This window comes from Mixia osmundae (genome assembly GCF_000708205.1).
Source record: "Mixia osmundae IAM 14324 unplaced genomic scaffold scaffold_6, whole genome shotgun sequence".
Classification (NCBI taxonomy): Eukaryota; Fungi; Basidiomycota; class Mixiomycetes; order Mixiales; family Mixiaceae; genus Mixia; species Mixia osmundae.
In genome coordinates this window covers 194,132-215,056 of record NW_014575558.1, presented here as the reverse complement: position 1 = coordinate 215,056, position 20,925 = coordinate 194,132, and the positions used below count along the sequence as shown (strand labels likewise).

Sequence of the window (20,925 nt, the reverse complement as noted above, 5' to 3'; positions counted from 1 at the left end):
AGCCTCCTTCCGCAGAGCTCGCACGGACCCGGCACATCATTCCGCCATCACCTCACAAGACCGTCTTATTTGTCGCTCGCTCGCCTCGCTCCTACATCTGAACGAGTCTCGCTTTAATCGTTCCACATCCGTACCCAAGCTTTCATCTCGCTTCATCGCCCCGGCAGGCCAGTCCTTTGGTAACTCCTGACTCGCCAAACGTGACCGAGGCGAGTCGTCTTGCTGGTACGCATGTACCGTGCTGATCAGCCCGAGTACTCTCAGACATCATGGAGACCATCGTCCAGTACCAACACTTTCCAACGCCCGCCAGCTTAGATCGTCCTCCCAAGCTGGTAGAGGCACTCCACCACGGCGGCCCGAGCGCGCTCATCAGCTCGCCTCTGGCATCTTATCGACCCAGCCTTGCCCTGGCCACGCCCTCCTTCACCCATGCTGCCGCTCGTATGCGTGCCTACACTACGCCTACGGAGCCCTCTCAACCTATCTGGCCGACCCCTGATCCATGTATTACAGGCGGCTCTGATGCCACATCAGTCAAGCAGACACCTCGCAATAGGTCGAGGACGATAGCTCAAGCTCTCGTTCACGAGATCGAAGTATCTGCCAAAAATGCCGACAGCGCAGCCAAAGCTAAGACTACCGAGCAGGACGCTCAGGTCACTCGTCTGCACCATGCCGAAGCTCATCAGGTGCAATTCCCTACGCCGGTCAGCTTGCTATCTTGTAAGACAGCATCATACACCGCCGGTCCAGCTCAGAGCCATCATGCGCATCTCCATGCACCTATCGCAACTGGATCGCCGCCCATGTCTCGACCCGGTCGCAAGCGTACATCGACAGAAGTACAGCGTCAGATTGAGCATCACAAGAAACGCATTTCTGAAATGACGCTACTCAAGATCCCAGCTCGTGAATCGTCGGAACGCTCTACGTTCGTCCAAGCTGCCCTCGCTTCGCCAGATCAGCTCAGTCCACGCGCCTGGCGATATCATCGACGTACAAACAGCATCTCCAATGTCGTACCGGAAGCCTCTGTCGTATCCTCGGCCGGTCTGTCGAATGCGCATGCCCCAGCTTATGCCAAGTCAGCTCTTGGTGCCCCCTTTGGCTATCCGGCAGGCTATAGCGAGATAGAATATCGTCATGCCGTGCCATTTGTTGGCTCTTTCACTGCTCGCATTCATAGCGGGCCTACAAGCTATTGGCCAACGCCAGACTCGTCACGCGAAAGCGCCGCCTACAATCCTGCCAACTTTGCTCTGCCTCCGTCACCCACCTTCTCAAGCTCTTCGGCTGCATCAGAGACAATAGAGCGTCCACGTATGCGCACAAAGCGTGGCTACCGCGCGAGCAAAATACAACAGCTCGCGTCACCTCCTGCAAGTATAGCTTCCTCGGATGAGCCCCGTAGATCATCGCTCGAAGATGGCTTGACGCGCAGACAGCAACGCAAGGCCTCTCTATCTGCCAGAGTCGCAGCTAATGCACGACCTCGCAAAGTCTCGCCGGCTGAAGTGCTGCCCATCAAGCGAGCACGCCGCCAGACTCGCAAAGTACAAAGCCCACAGGCAGAAGACGACGTGGAATCTGTCGCAGACGAAGACGAAGTCGCTCGTAATGTCAGCATACCGATCGAAGAGATCAAGATGCACGAGAGCGACCATGAGGGTGGTACAATGGTGGGTCATCTGTTGAGCCTGTCCGCTTTTGCGCACTAACACATCCACTTGGGGCCTAGAAATTCACTCAGACAATGTGGAACGCACTCTCAACGGACGCTTATTATCCTTTCTTGCGCTGGGATCCCGTCAATGGAGCCAACATCATGGTTCGCATGAACTCTCGCGAGATGCACGCCAAGTTCCTGGCTGTACACTTTGGACACCAAAATCCGGCCTCATTCCAGCGCCAGCTGAATGTGCGTCGCTTGCTGTCAATGCTGACTGCATAACGCTGACAATGATGGTGCACAGGTCTATTCCTTCCGACGCTTGCCTCGCTCGGCAATGTCTGTCATCCTTGCGCATCCGAAGATGAAGGGCCATCGACCCGACGAATGGGCTGGCTTCCATAATGAGTTCTTCCATCGCAGTCACAAGGAGTTGCTCAGCAAGATCCGACCGCAAGCCAAGTCAGGTCGAGCGGCCAACAAGCGCCGAACTGGCAGAAAGTCGGACAGCTTGCCACCCATCACAAAACGTCAACGCGCCATGCGATCGACGAGCAAGCGACGTACTTATCACGATGATGACGAGGATGATGAGGATCAGTCAGAGAATGGCTACTCGGATGGCATGGAGGAGGACTAGGACAGACAGATAAGCTCAGCTCTCGGCCGATCAAGAACTTTTTCGCATTTTCGTCTTGTAGATAGCCAGTGACGACCTTCTCATGACTCACGTTTGTTGTTAGCGCCACCACAACGATACTGTAACTAGCCAATCTGTAGCAAACTCTGCATTGTCTCGCGCAAGTCCAGACAAGGAACTTTTATCGGGGCAGAGCTGCAAATTCATCAAAGATGATGGCGGCTTTGCCCTTGAAGAAGTAGATACCTCCGGACACTCTGCATGCACGATCAGCTCGTAGATGCAGTCGGGGAGGATGACGTACTCCTTGAGCGTGCCTTGGACGCGCGCACCCTGAGTTGCAGCATGTCGCACAAAGCTGATCAAGTTTGTTGTGAACGTGGTGGCGTGGGGGAGCTCTTGGTTGTTGACGTAGGAGTAGATCGGTCCATCGCGATAGAGGATCCAGTTGCGACCTCCCACGACGAAGTTACCGACGAGCGTACCGGGCGAGCCTGCGCCGCGGAAGGAGAGAATGACTCGGAGTGTCCACTCGCCGTGCACGACTGCCAGCGCGACATAGCCGTGGGTCTGACCGACCGCTGAGTCAACCCAGCGATGAGCAAGCGATGAGAGCACACCTGATCATCGGGCAAGCCCCTCCAGTGCCAGTTGAGGACGGCTGGAATAGAGACGTAAGAGCTCATGGGTTTGCCCAGGTTTTGAGTGACAGCAGCATGAGGGTAGCTCTTGACGGTGGCGTAAGTACTCATGGATGTGAATAAAACTTAAGTCCCCACCTTCATTGTGGCATCAGCACCGGTGTAGTCGAGCGTTGCGTAAAAGGCAACGCCCTCATTCTTGCATCCATTGACGCCAATCTTGGTGAGACCGTGGCCGCCGACGTTCTGCCAATCAGGCGAGCTGACGTCGTAGCCTGTTTGGGAGCCTTGTTACCATTGGAAGTAATGCATATGATGATCGCACTGACGGTTGCTGCACTGATTGTAGTACGCATCCGCAGAGACGATGGTGAAAATCGAGGCGATTGCCACAGCTTGCGTGAACATCATTCCGGTTGTATGGCGCTGATTGTTGGTCAAGTCAGTGGTTTCCAAAGGCTACAAGAGGGAGTCGATGATGAGAGGAAGCGTGAGAGGCATTGCTATGACGTGGTTGCATGGCGACAGGGTGTCATCATCGAGCGCGCTGTCCAGACAATGTCTGTGGGCCTTGTCAAGTTTCGATCTTCAGCCACGCTCGCAGACCTTGCGGACCCAGCAGACTCAGACTGGGTAACGATGACTGTTATGTGCACTCTACTTGCAGGGACCTACATGATTGACTGCCGGACGATTTGATGCTGAGCTCAAGTAAAGTCATTTGTCAAATCTTACAAGCATGCATATTCGAGACGACACGATGTCTCAAGGATGCAGTCTTCGTGCTTACATGAAGACACTGCTTTTCAGATCACTGCGATCGATGCGAAAAGAACGCGGGTGTGCGCGTGTGCGCTTCGCGTTGGCGGCAGCGAGTCTGAGGACAGACGTGGTCAAGTGCTGACGACGATTGCTGACAACGTCCGATTCAAATGGCCGTCGAATGCTGGCACGTCTGAGTATTGGCGAGAATAGCGTCCGGAGGGGGTCGAGTCGAGTCGAGTCGAGTATCGAGTCGAGTCGAGTATCGAGCCGCGAACTTCATCCGACAAGCTTGTGCGCCTATGAGTGACGGGATGAGCAACATGACAGATCACCGGTCGTTGGCAAACACGCGCAAGCTGCTCTTCCCTCGCGCTCGGCCTCCATCTCAAAGAGCTTGCAAGGCTTCCTCCGGGCTCAAGCTCTCATTGGGCTTTGCAAGATGAAGAGGCGATTGTTGATGTACACTTTGCCTCGGCCTCGTCCAATGCGAGGTTTCAAGTGTGATTGCTTCAGATTGCGATTCGTTAACGGACTGGTCGGAAGATCAGTCATGTACTTTGAGTGGTACGTACGAAGCCATAGCTCGTCCACTGAGCGAGTCTGCCACTCCGTATCAAAGTCTCGCCTGGCCGTCTATCTGCGCGCCGGGATCATGCTACGCAACGAACACACTTCCGCCCTCTCTCTTTCTCTCTTGACATTCATCCTGACACGCCTCAACCCTTCGCTTCTCTGACCACACCTTGCTTCTCTCAGTCAATTAGCACCCGTCAGCGAAGGATGCCTTCTTCAGTCACGATGATCGCAGCGCGGTCACTGACTCTCGGCTGGTGCGCGTGTCTTCAGTCCCGTGACCTGTCCAGCTCGGACGAGCTGCGCCTACACTAGCCGTGCGCCGAATCTGCAACGCAATTACGAAGTGATTGAACGATACCGCGATCGTATTTACATCTTCGAGGTGAGAAACAGAAATGTGTGCACATATCGGTCCTGACACAATGTCTGCAGGGGGATCTGACACATCAAAAGTTCGATAGACAGAGGTTTATCGAACAAATCTCGGCTTCATACAAAGCTTTCTTGGACGGTTCCGTATCGTTGCAATCATTCGTGCACGTAGAACCCGCATTGACAGGCTTCGTCTGCGAAAGTACAACAGACCTGCCATAGTATAGCAGGAGCGCTGCTCACTGAAGGCCCGATGTGTCTAGACGTAGAACGGCTATCAAAGATGGGAGTGAGCCATGATGCGATCGGAGACGAGTGCATCTGCGACACTTGCCCTCTTTCGACAAGGGCTCTTCGTAGACGATGAGACGGATTCGATGGGCATCTCACAGTTGCCGTCCATATGAGCCATGATCTAGCGAGCCCTCGGGCACAAGTCTCCTTCATTCGACCGACGCCTGGTATTTGTGAAGAGTCAAAGGTCTTCGGGCAGCAATAGTATCCGTATGTTTTCTCTGGAGACAATGAACTTATACTCTCACTGTTCTCGAGGACGTGAGACTGCCTGAAAGGCTGATGAGAGATACGCATATTGGACATTGATAGGCCGAGCATGGAGATCTATCGGACGTATTAGAGACAAAGTGAGAGATCGGCAAGATCGGCATTGCGTGTACACGTAGGCGGCCAGCTGGCGGTAGCGGGTGTGCCCCAGAGTGCTGGTCGTCGCCAAAAACAAGTGCCGTGACCTGTCCGATCTGACTCGTAGGAGCGACAGAGGGCGAGAGGAGAGGTGAGGCGAGGCTTGAAGGCCGTGTTGGCAAGACAAACATGTTGGAGCTGCAGCTGCTGGTGTCTGTGACAAGCTCGGCACGACCTTGACGATTGACAAGCCCCTTGAGCCCCATTCGAGCCGTACGACTCTTGGCTGCGACAGACTTGCCCGAGCTCTACTGCTCAGTGTACACTAGACGTCAGACCATCGCTCGACGAATAGCCAAGACCGAGCTGCGGCCAGACAATCAGCGCACGAGCCTGCTGAACGCTCCGTCCTTTGCTTGCCGCGCTCAAAAGCGGAGTGTCTGTGCTCGAGAGGAAGCAGCGACAGGCCTGCGCCTTCTTCTCTCGATCACTTGCTCGTACTGCAAGTCTGCCTTCCTCAGCTGATCTCGTGCACCCGTGCTGATGCGTTTGCGCTCTCGCTTTCTCTCGTTCGCCTTTCACGCTACCGCTTTGGCCATCCTGTCGCTCACCGTCCCACTTGCACCTCGCTCGCGACCCCGTACGCACGATTTGGCACGTTTGGTACTCTATTTGGCCTGCCTACGTGACACACGCACGCTCGCTGCCGTTGCATCATGTTTCGCAAAGTCGCTCACAGGCGACACAAGTCAAGTCCCCACCTGGCGGTCTTCTTCGAGACCGCGGAAGGCTTACCACTGGAAGCCCCTTTGCCGCCTGCGAGACCACATACCTTTGTGTTGACCGGCTTGAAGCATCATTCGTCGTCAAGATCGCTCAGATCGCTTCTCGTCGCTTCACCCACCAGCCAAGCCAGAGCCAAACAGTCACTCGAAGGCAAGCAATCAGTTGACAGTCGACTGTCTGCCGAGAGTAAGATCATACCCAGCTTCAGACCACTGAAAACTCCCCGGATCATGCCAGTCGACGAGACTGTCAACCAGACTCACATGTCATCACCGTCTCTCGTCGACGTGCGCACTGATGAGGTCCAGTGCGCCAGTCCGACTACTATCGGAGAGATCCCAGACACGCCCAGCTCACCACTGGTAGCAGCCAACAAATCGTCTGTCTGGTCAACAAGGTCTCGTCTCAGCATGATCAGAAAGTCAAAGTCTACCTTGTTCGAGCGCGCTGCACGGGCAGAGGCGAGCAGAGAGGCCGGTCCATCGTCCTCTCCCCTTCCGAAGGACCCGAGTCTATCTGCAGGTGCGGAGCCTTCTAAGAAATCATTCGATAGCTCTGTTGCGCCTGCGCGAAGTGTCAAATCGGTCCACAAGGAAACGCCTTGGATCATTTCGGTGCAGCCATATCAGATCGCTACCTCCTCTAAAGCAACAGCGAGCTCATCCAACTCGCCTTCGGAGGGCAAGAAGAGTCGGCTCAGCCTTGCCATTGGCAGAACAGCGGAGCCGCGCGATTCTGATGCCGAGAAAGTCGACTTTGCGATCCACGTGCTCACCTCTACGACGACCGGCACCTTTGCTCGCAAGTGGCAAAGTCTGCTTGATTTAGACTCGCAGGTGCGTCGGCGTTGTGATGCATGAGACTGTAAGTTGACAATCGAGGCACAGCTACGAGAGGATCTGCCAGAGATCGTCACAGCGGCTCGGCCCTCCATTTTGCTGCTTGATCTCAGCAATGAGGCTCGCGAGACGCCTGTGCCAACAACACCCCAAGGGAGATCCAAGAAAAACGTCTTTGACGTCTTCAATCGCTCATTGTCCAAGAAGGGCAGGCGTCAATCCTCGCGAATCATCGAGTCTGACGATCCGATCGCAAAGCAGCTCTCCGCCATCGCATCAGAGGCTTCGCTGAAAGATGTCAGTCTGCCATCTGACGAGCAAGCTCGAGCTATTGTCTACTCAGCCGTCCACATGTCCGCCCTGAGCATGTATCTCACTGATCTGGCTTCGCACGAAGCAGTGGCAAGACATGCCGCATGGAAATCGTTCTTTGCGCCTCAAAGTGAAGACATCATCACCAAGCGTAAAGAGAAAGGCATCAAGCGCATGCGGAGCGACTTGGCAAAACATCTCACTCTGCGCACAGCTCGCAGCGAAGATGATAGCAAATCGCCCGTCTCGCCGCGCTCTAAATCTGGCGATCGCGCCAAGTCAGCTCGCTCCTCAGATCTAGCCGACTTACCTGCGCCAGTGGTGCTCAAGTCAGAGGCAGAGCCAGCGACAGCGAGTGAGGTCCTGTCACCGTCTCAGATGGAGGACACGTCCGATGATGATCAAGCGGACGATTCCGGTCGACTTGCGGATTCTGTCATTGCGCCAGAGGACGCCATAGAGCTTTCTCAGGAAGTCAAGAGAATGAACCTCGAAGACGCACAAAATATGCAGCCGTTCCCTTCGCCTGAGCCGGCGTCAAATGACACGCCCGTTGAGCCCACACCGTCTGCCCCGCGCAAAGAACGCAAAGCCAACGTAGACGATTTCGATATTATTCGCGTTCTCGGCAAAGGCTGCGCCGGCAAGGTCATGCTCGTGCGGAAAAAGAGGACAGATGCTGTCTACGCTATGAAAGCAATACCGAAACATCACGTTCTAGCGCAGCGAGAGCTCAATCACACCCTCACAGAACAACGCGTCTTGCGCAACGTGGCCGATCATCATGACAATCCGTTCATCGTCAAGCTGTGGTGGTCCTTCCACGACAAGGAGAATCTCTACCTGATCATGGACTTTCATCCCGGTGGTGATCTTGCGACGCAGCTTGCGCGCTGGGGTCGACTCGGCCGCGACCGCAGTCGTTTCTACGCTTGCGAGATCGCCTACGGCCTCGAAGGCCTACACGCTGCGGGCGTAATTTACCGTGACCTCAAGCCAGAGAACATCCTGATCGCTGCCGATGGTCATTGCGTGCTCACCGACTTCGGGCTCAGCAAGCAATTCGATTCGCCTGCAGAAAAGACAGAGGGCTTGCCCCTCCATCGGCAGACGACTTCAACTTTCTGTGGGACTGCAGAGTATCTGGCGCCCGAGGTTCTCATCGGCGTGCCTTATTCGTACGAGACCGATTGGTGGTCGTTTGGCACGATGCTGTTCGAAATGCTCGTCGGCACGACGCCCTTTGCCAGCGACGATCATGCTGCCATGTACAAACGAGTTCTGCACGAGGAGCTCCGCTTTCCGGAAGAAGGCAGGCCAATGGATGTCGATACCCGCAGCCTGCTGCGCGGTCTGCTACAGAAGGATCCTCTGCTTCGCATGAGTGATGGCAGGATCCGGAAACACGCTTACTTTAGCATGATCGATTGGTCCTGGTGAGCACGCACAAGCTTGTCACTAGCTTTGCTGACTAGGCCGAATACAGTGTTGCGCTCAAGCGCTACATTCCGCCCTATACGCCGACGGTCAAGAATGCCACTGATATCAGCAATTTCGACGAGATGTTCACAAGTCAAGAGGCAACAGTTCGAACATCAGTGTCGAACAAACCGATCGCTGACGGCGACAGTCAGTCCATTATGGAAACTGCCTCTGACGCTTTCGACGGATACTCATATCGCGCTGCACCATCCTTCCTCGACTCGGATTCGATAGCCGAGTCAGTCAGTATTGAGGCTCCGCAAGATGCCAGGACGAGAGATGACTCTGCTTACGCTAAGCTCACGGCGAGCGAGCCAGATGCGACAGCGCCGTCTTCTTCGAGCTCACAGTCTACGCAACCGACTTCAGTGGAGCAGGCATTAGCGTCGAGCGAGGCAGGGGCGACGCTCAAATCGAAAGCTCCCGTGGTGTCTGCTTCAACGCGGCCAAGTACGAGTCGCGGCGCATCCTCATCCGCAGGCGAAGAAGACTGGGATATAATAGAGAATCCTGGTAAGGATGGCATGAACGCCAATGCAAAGCACAGCAAATCGATGGGTCTCGTGGATCGCTATCGTCTGCGCGCAAAAGGCACATCAGCAAAAGAAATCAAACGCAAAGCTTCGAAGTTCATTCATCAGCTTGATTCGACCCAATTGCCATCGCAAGATGAAACACCAACGTCGAGCATCAAATCGAAGCATACCTCCAGATTCCTCGGTTTACGACCAAAAGGCACGAGATCCAAGAGCGAAGGCAAGGTCACCCGTCGGATCCCAGACTTTGCCCTTCGGGATCAACGGTCGATCAATTCGACTGAGCGTCGATCTGCTCCTCAGAGTCTGCGGACTCTGTCAAGCGGGGGCAGATCGAGTACTGCGCTCAGCGAGAACGAGGAAGCTTGCATCAAGAACTAGAGACGGCGGATACCCGTAGCTTAATGGACGCGAGAGTTGTGTGTACAAGCTTGTTGTACGTCGAAAGACAATGTCATGATCATCCTTCCTGGCAGCTACGCTCAATTGGCATGCATTACGCGGAACTGAATCGCTCAGAACGACAGAAATGGGCACTCACCCGTTGCCGTTCGCCTGTGAGCGTGAGGCCGGCTGCCATTCTGAGTAGCCGGATATCGAGCTAGACCCAGAGGTCAAGTATCAGCTGTTGCAGTCGGGCAAGAGCAAGACGCTCAGATGGCAATCTTAGCTTCGCGTGCGAGCGTCTCCAGGATGATCCATCGATAGATTTTCATCACGAATTCTGCTGCTTCTTCTCCCAGGATCTGCATCTGAACGTCAGCTCTTTGCTGCAGAGAAGCGGCTTGTGGGAACGCACGTCCTCGAATTCGTCTGTGAGCGCCTGTGCAGCCTTGTGAGCTTTCACGTGCTCGACGACGGCCGAAACGAGATCATCATCCTCGACACCGAGGTACTCAACAGTCTTGCGAATGACAAATGCTCCCAGCTTCTCCACGAATGCCTGTTCTTCTATATCAGCGCGAGTGGAGACACCAAGCAGACAAGAACGAACCGAGTCGACATAGGACCACTTGATCGGCATCGCAAAGAGAGGTTCTTTCTCGACAGGTATTGTGCTCACAATGTGCTTGAGTTTCTCGGTTCGCCAGGCTTTCTTCTGAGTTTCAGACATGCCGCGTGTCTCTGCTTCTTCAATCTCGCTGTAGTCGAGCGGAATGAGAGATCGCTTCTTTTTTGCAGTCGCATCATCGTCATCGTCAAAAACGGCTGGCGCGGCTAGTCGGGGGACAGATGCAGATTCTTTGGGCTTGGTCGGCGCCTTCGTTTGGGGAGTATCGATCTCCATTGCGTTAGGGTCCGGTTTGGTAGGACCGGCAAAGTTGAGCTTTATAGGTCCGGAGTCTTCGGGCGCACCTGCTGTCATTCTGTTGAACATCTCGGCCTGCTTGTTCAGGAAATCCTCTGAATCGCGCTTGACTGCCTCGAGCTGTTCCGCTTCGGCTCGAGCGTCCCTCTCATCGAGCTCTCGCTCTCGCGCTCGCATATCGCTTCTCAGTTTACGCCAATGAACTCTGTGCAAGCTGGTCAGATGGAACTATGCGGCATAGCAATCTATGACATACCTGTCGGTGAGAAAGAGCTCTCTGCCCTTGGCTGACTCCTGATCGTCATCAAAGTGGGCGAGGCGATCGCGCATATGAGCATGTTCGCGGTCCTGGTCAAGGATAGCTTGCCGTTCGCGTTGTTTCTCCTTTGCAAGTGCTGCCTCTCTGTTGCGCTCATGCATTGTCCATCTGGCTTCGCGCTGGAGATTGAGACCTCGTCAGCGTGTGTATGACCATGCAGAGGCTCGGGGACTTGCCTGACGGTATGCTGCTGCTGCTTCTCTTCGATCATCTTCGATACGCATACGCTCCTGATCCTCGTCTGACAAGCCGCTCGTGAAAGCGACGGGTTTGTCGCTTAGCGATTGGGGATCTTTCGGCGTATCTCGTCTGTCATACGGCAGAGGCGAGTCCCTCCTGCCGTCAGATCGAGGCGAGTCGTGCGCAGCCGGTCGACCGCTATTGAGCACGTTGGGGGATGGCGCAGCAGAAGCAGCCGTGAATTTCTTGATCTCTGCCGTTTTCTGATCGAATTCCTTCTTGGCCGCTCTCTGACGGAAGAAGGCAATCTCGCTCGTGATGACTTGTCTGGACTCTTCGGGGAGATCATCAGGACCTAAATCACGGAGGTGATTATGCAGACGGAGCTTCTCTGCTTCCTGTCGTGCAGCGTGGTCTATGTCTCCCGATCCATCTGTCGACTGCAGCCCGCCTTGAGCACCCGCCTCCTTCAAGCGATCCAGTACATGTTTGAGCGCATCCCTCGCTCGCTCCAGGTTGTCGTGCTCGAGCTCTTGCTTCTTTTGAGCCTTGAGATCGGCCTCGTACTTGTCTAATTTGGCGCGTAGATTGGTGTCTGCTTTGAGCATGAGCGCTTTCGTCTCACCGTTGCCGCCTTTGCCTGAGAGCTTCAGGCCAGTGAAGAGGGCAAGGGCGCGCAAGACGGATGACAGGTCGATGTAGTCTGCAAAGCCAAACGCCTTGGGCTTGCCCGATGGATCTTTGATTCGTCTGAGCTGTAACAGTGGTCCTGCAGCCTGTCCAAACACACCGCGTTTAAGTCAGACATCAGCATACACATCGTGTTTGTCACGGACATTGAGGATATGCTCGAGGGTAGAGTCAGAGATGCCGTCTGCTATCGAGCCAATGTACAGTGAGAACTTGTCACCGAGCCAAGTGCGCGGGTCCAGTCCGGAAGGATTGGCGGACTGGGCAGCTTTTGCAGCGGCGATGGCCGGGTGCATGGGCAGATTGTCCGACGGTCTTTGCGGCTGAGATTGTGCAGGCGATCCGTAGCCGAGTCCTGCGTGTTGACGCGGCGGCGGCTGGTGCTGTTGGTGCGGGGTAGGATAGCCATAGGGATGTTGTGGCAGTCCAGGTGGAGGTACCATGCCAGGCTGCGGGTAAGACAGGTTGGCGGGCTGGGTGGACAGGGGGAAAGAGGGCGAGTGAGCCTGGGCAAGCTGTGGAAGCAGAGGTAAGCCTGCCTGGCCGGGGTAAGCGTGCTGTTGTGGTGCGGGCTGGCCGTATTGAGCCATCGAGCTCGGTCCTGCGGCTGCGTTGTAGCCTCCGTAGCCGTTCATCTTGACGCCTTCGAGCTGCCGGCGACGCTGCTGAAGCTTGCTGCTGTCGTGGAAGGTCAGCGTGACATTTACTGCTCTGCCTGGGACAGCAAAACTGTCGAACAGCTCGAGCGGAGTGAAGTCCCTTCCCTTCAGCTCAGCAGGCCCGCAATGGACGACTACGACGAGTTCGGCAACTACATTGGTGCCGATCTGTCAGGCTCAGAGAGCGACGATGAGCTCGCGCAGTCTGGCAGCCGGACAGCAGGAGCTCCAGGAGGAGCAGCTTACTTGTCTGATGAGGATGGAGCGGATGAAGACCTTGCCATGCGAGAAGCGTCACCGGACGGTGGACCTGTTGAGCGATCGGCACCCTCGAATGCGATCATCTTGCACGAAGAGAAGAAGTACTACTCCACCGCGCAGGAGCTGTACGGCGAGGATGTAGAGACGATGGTGCAGGAGGAAGATGCTCAGCCGCTCACTGAGCCCATCATTGCGCCCATCGTCAAGAAGAAGTTCAGAGTGCTCCACCAGCAGAAGACCGCCAGGCTGGCCTCTCAGTCGGCCGACAAGCAACAGCAACAGCAGCCAGAGACGAGATTCGACAAAGACTTCTTGCTCGACCTTTCCACTTACCCCGAACTCATCAGGAACGTCGCCGTCGTCGGTCATCTCCATCACGGCAAGACGAGTTTGCTCGACATGCTCGTTCACGAGACTCACGTACTCGACTGGGACACCGACAAGCCCGTCAGTCGCGTCGTGTGCTGTTCCCACCGGGCAGAACAGCTGAGCTTTTGATCTGCTCGGACAGATCCGCTATACAGATGCGCATATGCTCGAACAATCTCGCAAGATCTCCCTCACCTCGACCCCGATCTCTCTTGTACTTCCTACTTCAAAAGGCAAATCCTATCTGCTCAACCTCATCGACACACCCGGCCATGTCAATTTCCAGGCGAGTCCGCCGTGCTGCTAGTCCATCCAGTGACTGAACAGAATCGTGGATCGCGCAGGACGAGGTGGCGGTGGCTGCCAGAGTATGCGACGGCGCTCTGCTCGTCGTCGATGCAGTCGAGGGTGCACTCGCCAACACAGAGACGATCATTCGTCATCTCATTGCAGAACGGATACCCATCACCCTCGTCATCAACAAAGTCGATCGACTCGTGCTCGAACTCCGTCTACCGCCAGCTGATGCTTACTACAAGCTCAAGCATACCATCGAAGAAGTTAATACGCTCATAAGGTCTGCCTTGACTCTGTCTTGCCATGCCTTCGTGCTTATGGCTGTCTCGCCATAGTGCCATCGATCCCAGTCCGGAGCTACGAGTCAGTCCGGAAAAGGGTAACGTCGCCTTTGCGTCGACCTCCATGGGCTGGTGCTTCACCCTTCGGTCGTTCGCAAAGATGTACGCCGATACCTATGGTCCGTCGCGCATGGTCACGTTTTCAGCCCTGTACTGATGACCTTGTTGCCAGGCGGTATGGATCTCGACTCATTCGCAGAGCGACTTTGGGGCAATATCTACTACTCTCGCCAGACTCGCAAATTCAGCAAGCGATCTCAAGACGGCGATCGTGCTTTCGTCCACTTCATACTCGAGCCTCTGTACAAGCTCTATACTCAGGTACGCTCATTCGATATCATTAGCTGCTAGCTTTGAAGCTGAGCTTTTTGTCATTGCCAGGTATTGAGCTCAGATACGGACAAGCTACGAGATACACTGTACAACTTAGGCATCACACTCAAGCCTGCGCTTTACAAGATGGATGTCAGGCCGCTCCTCAAGCTCGTTCTCAATGCCTTCTTCGGTCCTGCTTCTGGCCTTATCGACATGATCGTCCAACACGTACCCGATCCTGCTTCTGCCGCTGCACGAAAGGTCCGCCTGCTTGTAGTATGTGCCTGGCGCATCTTGACTGTGTAGCGAACAGACGTCCGATACGTATACCGGTCCACTCGAAGGTCGACTGGCGCAGTCAATGCTCTCTTGCGATCCAGACGGTCCACTGATCGTCCAGATTGTCAAGCTCATCCCGTCCGAGGACGCAGAGCAATTTCATGCCTTTGGGCGGGTGCTCAGTGGCACGGTTTCGCGAGGGCAACGTGTGAGAGTGTTGGGAGAAGGCTACACGCTCGATGACGACGAAGACTCACGACTGGCCACCATCGAGAACGTCTGGGTTTCGCAAGCTAGGTAGGGCGTCATCTTTCTCGGACTTTCCTGCGAAGCTGAGCCTTGGCTCGGCCGCAGATACTCCATAGAAACAGACGGGATGCAAGCGGGCAACTTTGTCTTGCTCGGCGGTGTGGATGCCTCGATCAGCAAAACAGCGACTATCGTCGATGCCGACATCCAGGAAGATCTCTATATCTTTAGACCGATACGGCACATGACCCAATCCGTTCTCAAAGTTGCCGTTGAGCCAGTGCATCCGTCCGAGCTACCAAAAATGCTCGAAGGCCTGCGCAAAATCAACAAGACCTATCCGCTCGTAGAAACGCGCGTAGAAGAGTCAGGTGAACATATCATACTGGGCACAGGCGAGCTCTACCTCGATTGCGTCATGCACGATCTTCGAATCATGTTTGCCGGCATAGAGATCAAGATATCGGATCCGGTCGTGCGATTCTGCGAGACCGTCGTGGATACCTCTGCACTCAAATGCTATGCCGATACGCCGAATAAGAAGTGCGGTTCGGCTGCTTCAGTCGTCATCTTGGCTAACCGTGTCGGCCGTGGCTGTGCACAGGAATAAGCTGACGATGATTGCCGAGCCGATGGAAAAAGGCATCGCCGAAGCGATAGAACACCGCAAAGTGACAATGAAAATGCCTGGTAAAGAGATTGGTAAATTCTTTCAAGGAAATTTCAATTGGGATCTCCTCGCTTCGCGCTCGATATGGGCTTTCGGGCCTGATGAGCAAGGTCCAAACATTCTCATGGACGACACATTGCCTTCAGAAGTGCGTTACAAGCCTCAGAGCTCGTTGTTCGAGCTGACGCTGCGACGATGCTTCAGGTGGATAAGAAGCTGCTCTTCAATGTGCGCGACTCTATCAAACAAGGTTTTCAGTGGGGGACACGAGAAGGTCCTCTTTGCGACGAACGTGAGCAACACATGTACTGACGTGGGATGTGAGCTGACAAAAGATACTAGCGATACGAAATGTCAAATTCAGGCTACTCGATGCAACGCTGGCGACAGAGCCGATACACCGTGGAGGCGGACAGATTATTCCAACAGCACGCCGTGTGTGCTACTCGTCATTCCTTATGGCCACACCGAGACTGCAGGAGCCCGTCTATCGTGTCGAGATCCAATGTCCTGCAGATTCAGTCTCGGCAGTCTACACTGTCCTCGCGCGAAGGAGAGGACATGTCACGCGAGATATACCCAAGCCCGGCTCTTCGCTCTATACAGTCCACGCGCTGTGTCCCGTCATCGATGCCAACGGGCTCGAGACTGATATTCGTACGAGTACGAATGGGCAAGCGTTCTGCCAGCAAGAGTTTGACCATTGGTCTATCGTGAGTCTGCAACCCTGTCGGCACTTCACCAGTACTAAGCATGCTAGCTGACAGGTACCTGGTGATCCGACGGACAAGTCCATCAAGTTGCGACCGCTCGAGCCCAGTCCCGCACCTCATCTTGCGCGCGACTTCTGTCTCAAAACGAGACGGCGGAAAGGTCTAGGCGACGACATCGGGGTGAGCAAGTATCTCGAGGCCGACATGATCCAAGCCATCTCTGCGAGTAATGAGGCTATGGACCTGTTGTACTGATTGCTCGAGATGCAAGTCGCCCAATCGTGGATTGGCTCCAACGCGCTGAGTGTAGTGTCGACGTGGCTGTCCCTAATGAGCGGCGCGCGCCTTGCCAGAACTTTGTCGCTTCACGCCCGAGCAGCTCAACTTGCGATACGACGCGGCATTGCGCGGGTCGAGGAGGTCCAGGAACGGCTGCGTATAGATCTATAGTCGATCATGCGAACGACACTCTGCATTGCGGTGCTTGGTGCCGCCTTGGCGACGAGCTCAGTACGAGGTGATGTACTAGAGGATGTCAAGTCGACAGCGTCAGATGCAGTCGATGCAGCAAGCGAGGGCGCAGCGGCGGCAGCCGATACGGTCAAGCAGACCGTCATCGAGCAGCCGACGTACCAGGTCAGTGGTTGCTCGGGCTTGACGTCGTTATGCACTCGACTGACGTGGCGACCGCTTTGGCTTCTCGTGCTCAGCCCTCCTCAGTCAAAGGCTTCTTCGTCGAACAGTTCGATGACCTCTCGAGGTGGTCTCCCTCTGCTGCGAGCGTAGAGAAAGTAGCGGGCACGGAGACGTTCCAGTACGTCGGTCAGTGGACCAACCGCGAGCCTCAGGTCTACCCAGGCATAAAAGGCGACAAGGGTCTCGTTGTAGCCTCCAAGGCAGCCCATCATGCCATCTCGACAACGTTTGAGGCACCTCTAGATCCCGCAGGCAAGACATTGGTCGTTCAGTACGAAGTCAAGCTCGAAAAAGGTCTCGAATGTGGCGGCGCTTACATGAAGCTCCTCACGCTCGAGGATGCCGTACGTCTCGTGGCTTGCCCTCTGTGATCGCGTGTCTGATGAGCTTGCGTAGGGCATCGCACAAGCGGAGTACTCTGACAAGACGCCTTACACGATCATGTTCGGGCCTGACAAGTGTGGCAGCACATCCAAGGTCCACTTTATCTTCAGACACAAAAACCCAAACACGGGCGTCTTCGAGGAGAAGCATCTCAAGATCCCACCCCAGCCAAGGATCACCAAGACCACGACGCTGTACACGCTCATCACCCGACCCGATCAGACGTACGAGATCAAGATTGACGGCGAATTTGCAAAGTCTGGCAGCTTGCTCGAGGACTTTGACCCTGCTGTCAATCCGGCCAAGGAGATCTCTGACCCCGAGGACAAGAAGCCGAGCGATTGGGTGGATGATGCCAAGATTGTCGATCCCGATGCGTCGAAGCCCGATGACTGGGACGAGGATGCGCTCGAGTTCATTCCCGACGAGTCTGCCACCAAGCCTGACACCTGGCTTGATGATGAGCCCCTGACTATTCCCGATCCTAGCGCGGAGAAGGCAAATCTTGCTAGGTCCTGCTCGCTAAATGCCTACTAACACTGCTGTGTACCTTTTCGCAGCCGGAGGAATGGGACGACGAGGAAGACGGCGATTGGATCGCACCTGTCGTCACGAACCCCAAGTGCGAGGACCCAGATGTGGCGGGTTGCGGTGAATGGAGACGACCGACGATTGCCAACCCTGCCTACAAGGGCAAGTGGTATGCGCCCATGATCGACAACCCACTTTACAAGGGTATCTGGGCACCTCGCAAGATCGCCAACCCGGATTACTTTGAGGACAAGACGCCTGCCAACTTTAACAAGATTGTAGGTCGCTCCTCTGGCTGCTCGCCTCGCAGCTGACGTGCGTGCAGGGGGGTATCGGATTCGAACTCTGGACAATGCAAGAAGACATTCTGTTTGACAACGTGAGTTCTGTCCGGGGCCTTCAGAGCAAGGATTCATCCAATGATTTGCAGATCTACATTGGACATTCTGAAAAGGACGCCGAGCTCTTCGCCAAGCAGACTTTTCACGTCAAGAAGCCCGTCGAGACAGCAGCGGAGGAAGTCGACAAGCCCAAGCCTGCAGCTGCAGATCCGTTTGACCAGGACGTACCGAGCATCTACGAAGATCCGATCGGACACGTCAAGGTCAAGTTCCAGAAGCTCATTGACCTCGCTGTCGTGGATCCAATTGGCGCGCTCAAGACTTACCCCGATGTCACTGCTGCCTTTGCTGCCGTGATCGCTGGATTTGTTGGCGTTCTGGCAATCAGTACGTCCTCTTGCGCTGCGATCATAGCTCAGTGCTGAACTCTTGATGTAGTTTTCGGCCTCTTCGCTGCTTCGCCCAAGATCAAAGAAGAAACCAAAAAGGCAGCAAATAAGGCAGCGGCCAAGAAGGATGAAGTCGTTGCGGCTGCGAGTGACAAGGCAGATGACGCGACAGCGACGGCAAGAGAAGCCAAGGACGAAGGCGCGCAAAAGAGGAAGACACGCTCTTCCGGTGCTGCCGACGAATAAGGCTCGCACCTTCCCTATGGCCTACAACTCAAAATACCGCTCCTGCTCGAGATTCGATCCCATCTAGGGGTGGGACACCAAGAACGAAAGAGAGACAGAGAGAAGTTAGATGGAAGAGAGCCAAATTGAACGAGTTTTGACGATGACTGTGTCTGCAACCATCACCTATACCAGTCTCTTTGCATTTCCTCTTTGCCGAGCTGCATCCGCTCATCGTGTGTCGTCCTGTCATGAGCCGGGTTGCGTGCCATCCCGTCAATAGTTTCCTTAATGACGCGCTGATATTTTGCTAATCGGATCAAAAGCACGAATCTCGACGAAGAAAGCGCAGTCTGTGCCTGATCAGCCGTCCATGGCGTGGTCTCTCCGACGGGCAAAGCAGCAATAGCATCTCACTCAGTGTTCCCAAGCATCGTCACAGGTCAGCACGCATGACTCCGTCTTGGTCCGTTGGGCTGACGAGATCACTGTGCCACACCCAGCTCAGCGATGCCTTTCGGACTCGGTAGACCCAGCAGAAAGCCGAGCACCGTCGCTTATGATCGTCAGTTGAGTGCACATCAGTCTGAAGCACCGATCAACTACAGCAATGGGCATGCCAAGCTTGCCCAAGCGCTGTCAAGCTCGACCAGATCAGCACCGGAAAGGCAATCGCCAAGGAGGTTGAGCGACGGTCTGCGCAACCTGTTTCGCAAGCCGACATCAAGTCGCAGTGCTAGTGCTGGCCTGTCTGAGTCGGCCCCATCGACTGAAAGCGAGCCATCCTCGGCGCTGTCGGATGAGACGATGACCACACTTGTCGATGATCACGTCGTCACCTTGCCCGCACGGCCGTCTTCACGTGCGACACTCAGATCTAGCATACCTGGCTTCGGAAGACGGCGAAGCAGCGGACAAGCTTCTGCTGGGTCGGACAGGTCTGCGCAAGCTCGTCCGCCGCTCAGAAAGGGCGAGTCGAGCTTTGCAGTCAAGTCAGTCCGCAATATTGCTAGAGTCAACGAGGGAGAAGCGACTCCTGATCATCAGAACACTCATCCTGCTTTCGTAGCTCAGGCCAGCAGGCCCACCACTCCCGTACCGACGAGTCCTGCCACAATCTCCGTGGCAGCTTTCCGCTCTGCTCAAGCTATGCGATCTGCTTCCTCACTGAGATCTTTCTCCAGCACGTCATTGCACGAAGGCTGGGCGGAAGGAGAACCACCCTCCTGGTCGAGACGACCTTCTGATGCTCGCACGACTCGGCCATCACTCTCTGTGCTCACGGGAGATCCTCATCCACGCTCGCATGACAGGCTTAACGCAAGTCCAGCAACTTCTAGACCAGGCTCATACATGGCTGACACCGCTAGTCCGCGTGTGAACAAGTTCACTCTGGCGCCTTTGCGGTCGCCGGAAGAGGAGCGCGAGGCTGCTCAAGCTTTTGCTAACGCTTTCCCTATCCAACCCAAAGCGATGCGATCCGCGTCTACTCCAGCGATATCGACACCTCCTCCGGCTCTTCTGGCGCCTCAACCCATACGACCGATGATGGATCGACCTGTTCTCGTCTATCGCGAGCCTACTTCGCCCAGGATGAGCGAGTTTGATGGCGTATCCGAAGAGGATGAGCAAGAGCATCTCTCTGATCAGTCTATTACGCCAATGTCGGAAAGTTCCAGCTGCGATAGCTTAGACGAGGCAGCTGTCGAAAGGCATAGAAGGAAACACATCGTCATCCCGCCACCGCGACCGCCCAGTCGCAATCGATCTCCTGGCAGTCAGTCGCTTCAGTATCCCAATGCACGCACCAGACAATCCTCTATGGAGCCTTCAGAGGACGACGAGGTGCCGCTCGCTTTCCTCGCGAGTAAGCCACGTACGCGCACGCAAACTGCACCCGCAGAGGTGTCGCTTTCTGCCCCTCAAGCCGGTCTTCAGTCGGCTTCGACCATCGGACTCGGCTTACCTCCGCATCTCGCCTCGCGCGGCTCCAGGTCGCCATCCTACGACAGCAAGCCAAAAGTATCTTCTAGGCTAGCGTCTGCTCCAGATGCGGGCGCAAGCAAGCCTCGGGGTCCCCGAGCACGACCTGCATCATTCCACGCATCACAGCTCTTGCAGCAAGTCACGCTGCCGGCACATCTCTTGACACCGACTCATTTGCCGCCAGAAGTCGACGAGATTGTTTTGCCGCCCAGGCCAAGTGAGGTCGATCTACCGCAAGCGCATCATCGCCGCACAAGCAGTTTCGGGGGCGGAATACCTTCTCCGTTCGCGCCTCCGACCAGGCCTGCTACAGCTACAGGCTTTGCATCGACCACAAACAGTGCGCCCCTTGGAAAGTCTACGATGGAGCTGCGATGGGCGGAGATGAACAAGCGCTTACAGCAACGGGCCGATCTGTCCGTGCACCACACGACTATTGTATGATCACTTTCACTCTCA

General features: G+C 55.3%; 9 protein-coding genes across 9 annotated transcripts; 6 read left to right on the top strand and 3 right to left on the bottom strand.

Moving 5' to 3' along the window:
• Nucleotides 1-269: 269 nt before the first annotated feature.
• Nucleotides 270-2,312, top strand: L969DRAFT_17771 (uncharacterized protein; the record flags this gene model as incomplete). The annotated part of the gene is made up of 3 exons (XM_014711681.1): nucleotides 270-1,682; nucleotides 1,742-1,921; nucleotides 1,977-2,312. The coding sequence occupies 3 exons, from the start codon at nucleotides 270-272 to the stop codon at nucleotides 2,310-2,312; spliced, it is 1,929 nt and encodes a 642-aa protein (XP_014567167.1).
• A 133-nt stretch (nucleotides 2,313-2,445) lies between these two features.
• Nucleotides 2,446-3,677, bottom strand: L969DRAFT_87924 (uncharacterized protein). The gene is made up of 5 exons (XM_014711810.1): nucleotides 3,283-3,677; nucleotides 3,092-3,228; nucleotides 2,933-3,040; nucleotides 2,617-2,882; nucleotides 2,446-2,569 (listed from the first exon to the last, which is right to left on the bottom strand). Exons 1-5 carry the CDS (start codon nucleotides 3,362-3,364, stop codon nucleotides 2,494-2,496), a joined length of 669 nt encoding a protein of 222 aa, XP_014567296.1. The 5' UTR covers nucleotides 3,365-3,677; the 3' UTR covers nucleotides 2,446-2,493.
• A 539-nt stretch (nucleotides 3,678-4,216) lies between these two features.
• Nucleotides 4,217-4,942, top strand: L969DRAFT_87923 (uncharacterized protein). The gene is made up of 3 exons (XM_014711809.1): nucleotides 4,217-4,282; nucleotides 4,565-4,676; nucleotides 4,727-4,942. The coding sequence occupies exons 1-3, from the start codon at nucleotides 4,269-4,271 to the stop codon at nucleotides 4,886-4,888; spliced, it is 288 nt and encodes a 95-aa protein (XP_014567295.1). The 5' UTR covers nucleotides 4,217-4,268; the 3' UTR covers nucleotides 4,889-4,942.
• A 1,082-nt stretch (nucleotides 4,943-6,024) lies between these two features.
• L969DRAFT_17769 (uncharacterized protein) lies at nucleotides 6,025-9,644 on the top strand (the record flags this gene model as incomplete). The annotated part of the gene is made up of 4 exons (XM_014711680.1): nucleotides 6,025-6,930; nucleotides 6,982-8,681; nucleotides 8,732-8,831; nucleotides 8,880-9,644. The coding sequence occupies 4 exons, from the start codon at nucleotides 6,025-6,027 to the stop codon at nucleotides 9,642-9,644; spliced, it is 3,471 nt and encodes a 1,156-aa protein (XP_014567166.1).
• Nucleotides 9,645-9,916: 272 nt separating this feature from the next.
• L969DRAFT_94885 (uncharacterized protein) lies at nucleotides 9,917-12,396 on the bottom strand (the record flags this gene model as incomplete). The annotated part of the gene is made up of 6 exons (XM_014711808.1): nucleotides 9,917-10,009; nucleotides 10,063-10,206; nucleotides 10,258-10,777; nucleotides 10,829-11,010; nucleotides 11,068-11,847; nucleotides 11,908-12,396. 6 exons carry the CDS (start codon nucleotides 12,394-12,396, stop codon nucleotides 9,917-9,919), a joined length of 2,208 nt encoding a protein of 735 aa, XP_014567294.1.
• A 90-nt stretch (nucleotides 12,397-12,486) lies between these two features.
• L969DRAFT_87919 (uncharacterized protein) lies at nucleotides 12,487-16,214 on the top strand. The gene is made up of 12 exons (XM_014711807.1): nucleotides 12,487-13,128; nucleotides 13,193-13,336; nucleotides 13,395-13,627; nucleotides 13,683-13,807; nucleotides 13,861-14,009; nucleotides 14,070-14,264; nucleotides 14,317-14,579; nucleotides 14,637-15,074; nucleotides 15,136-15,349; nucleotides 15,406-15,493; nucleotides 15,544-15,914; nucleotides 15,969-16,214. Exons 1-12 carry the CDS (start codon nucleotides 12,547-12,549, stop codon nucleotides 16,167-16,169), a joined length of 3,003 nt encoding a protein of 1,000 aa, XP_014567293.1. The 5' UTR covers nucleotides 12,487-12,546; the 3' UTR covers nucleotides 16,170-16,214.
• A 62-nt stretch (nucleotides 16,215-16,276) lies between these two features.
• L969DRAFT_24275 (uncharacterized protein) lies at nucleotides 16,277-18,701 on the top strand. Its single transcript, XM_014711719.1, has 7 exons — nucleotides 16,277-16,550; nucleotides 16,625-16,954; nucleotides 17,007-17,492; nucleotides 17,555-17,803; nucleotides 17,851-17,904; nucleotides 17,956-18,253; nucleotides 18,305-18,701. The coding sequence occupies exons 1-7, from the start codon at nucleotides 16,371-16,373 to the stop codon at nucleotides 18,499-18,501; spliced, it is 1,794 nt and encodes a 597-aa protein (XP_014567205.1). The 5' UTR covers nucleotides 16,277-16,370; the 3' UTR covers nucleotides 18,502-18,701.
• Nucleotides 18,530-18,715, bottom strand: L969DRAFT_94883 (uncharacterized protein; the record flags this gene model as incomplete). Its single annotated transcript, XM_014711806.1, has 1 exon — nucleotides 18,530-18,715. One exon carries the CDS (start codon nucleotides 18,713-18,715, stop codon nucleotides 18,530-18,532), a length of 186 nt encoding a protein of 61 aa, XP_014567292.1.
• A 157-nt stretch (nucleotides 18,716-18,872) lies between these two features.
• On the top strand, nucleotides 18,873-20,910 carry L969DRAFT_99191 (uncharacterized protein; the record flags this gene model as incomplete). Its single annotated transcript, XM_014711805.1, has 2 exons — nucleotides 18,873-18,922; nucleotides 18,984-20,910. Exon 2 carries the CDS (start codon nucleotides 18,991-18,993, stop codon nucleotides 20,908-20,910), a length of 1,920 nt encoding a protein of 639 aa, XP_014567291.1. The 5' UTR covers nucleotides 18,873-18,922; nucleotides 18,984-18,990.
• Nucleotides 20,911-20,925: the final 15 nt, after the last annotated feature.

What these genes read in the sequence shown, in the direction of transcription:
- L969DRAFT_87924 (XM_014711810.1), bottom strand. Translation starts at nt 3,364, where the DNA reads ATGATGTTCACGCAAGCTGTGGCAATCGCCTCGATTTTCACCATCGTC. An exon ending in CTACAATCAGTGCAGCAACC is followed by an intron (nt 3,229 to 3,282) that starts GTCAGTGCGATC and finishes GCTCCCAAACAG; the next exon opens with GCTACGACGTCAGCTCGCCT. An exon ending in GGGGCTTGCCCGATGATCAG is followed by an intron (nt 2,883 to 2,932) that starts GTGTGCTCTCAT and finishes GCGGTCGGTCAG; the next exon opens with ACCCACGGCTATGTCGCGCT.
- L969DRAFT_87923 (XM_014711809.1), top strand. An exon ending in ATCGTATTTACATCTTCGAG is followed by an intron (nt 4,677 to 4,726) that starts GTGAGAAACAGA and finishes CAATGTCTGCAG; the next exon opens with GGGGATCTGACACATCAAAA.
- L969DRAFT_87919 (XM_014711807.1), top strand. Translation starts at nt 12,547, where the DNA reads ATGGACGACTACGACGAGTTCGGCAACTACATTGGTGCCGATCTGTCA. An exon ending in GATGTACGCCGATACCTATG is followed by an intron (nt 13,808 to 13,860) that starts GTCCGTCGCGCA and finishes CCTTGTTGCCAG; the next exon opens with GCGGTATGGATCTCGACTCA. An exon ending in AGTTTGACCATTGGTCTATC is followed by an intron (nt 15,915 to 15,968) that starts GTGAGTCTGCAA and finishes GCTAGCTGACAG; the next exon opens with GTACCTGGTGATCCGACGGA.
- L969DRAFT_24275 (XM_014711719.1), top strand. Translation starts at nt 16,371, where the DNA reads ATGCGAACGACACTCTGCATTGCGGTGCTTGGTGCCGCCTTGGCGACG. An exon ending in TCGAGCAGCCGACGTACCAG is followed by an intron (nt 16,551 to 16,624) that starts GTCAGTGGTTGC and finishes TCTCGTGCTCAG; the next exon opens with CCCTCCTCAGTCAAAGGCTT. An exon ending in CCGATCCTAGCGCGGAGAAG is followed by an intron (nt 17,493 to 17,554) that starts GCAAATCTTGCT and finishes ACCTTTTCGCAG; the next exon opens with CCGGAGGAATGGGACGACGA.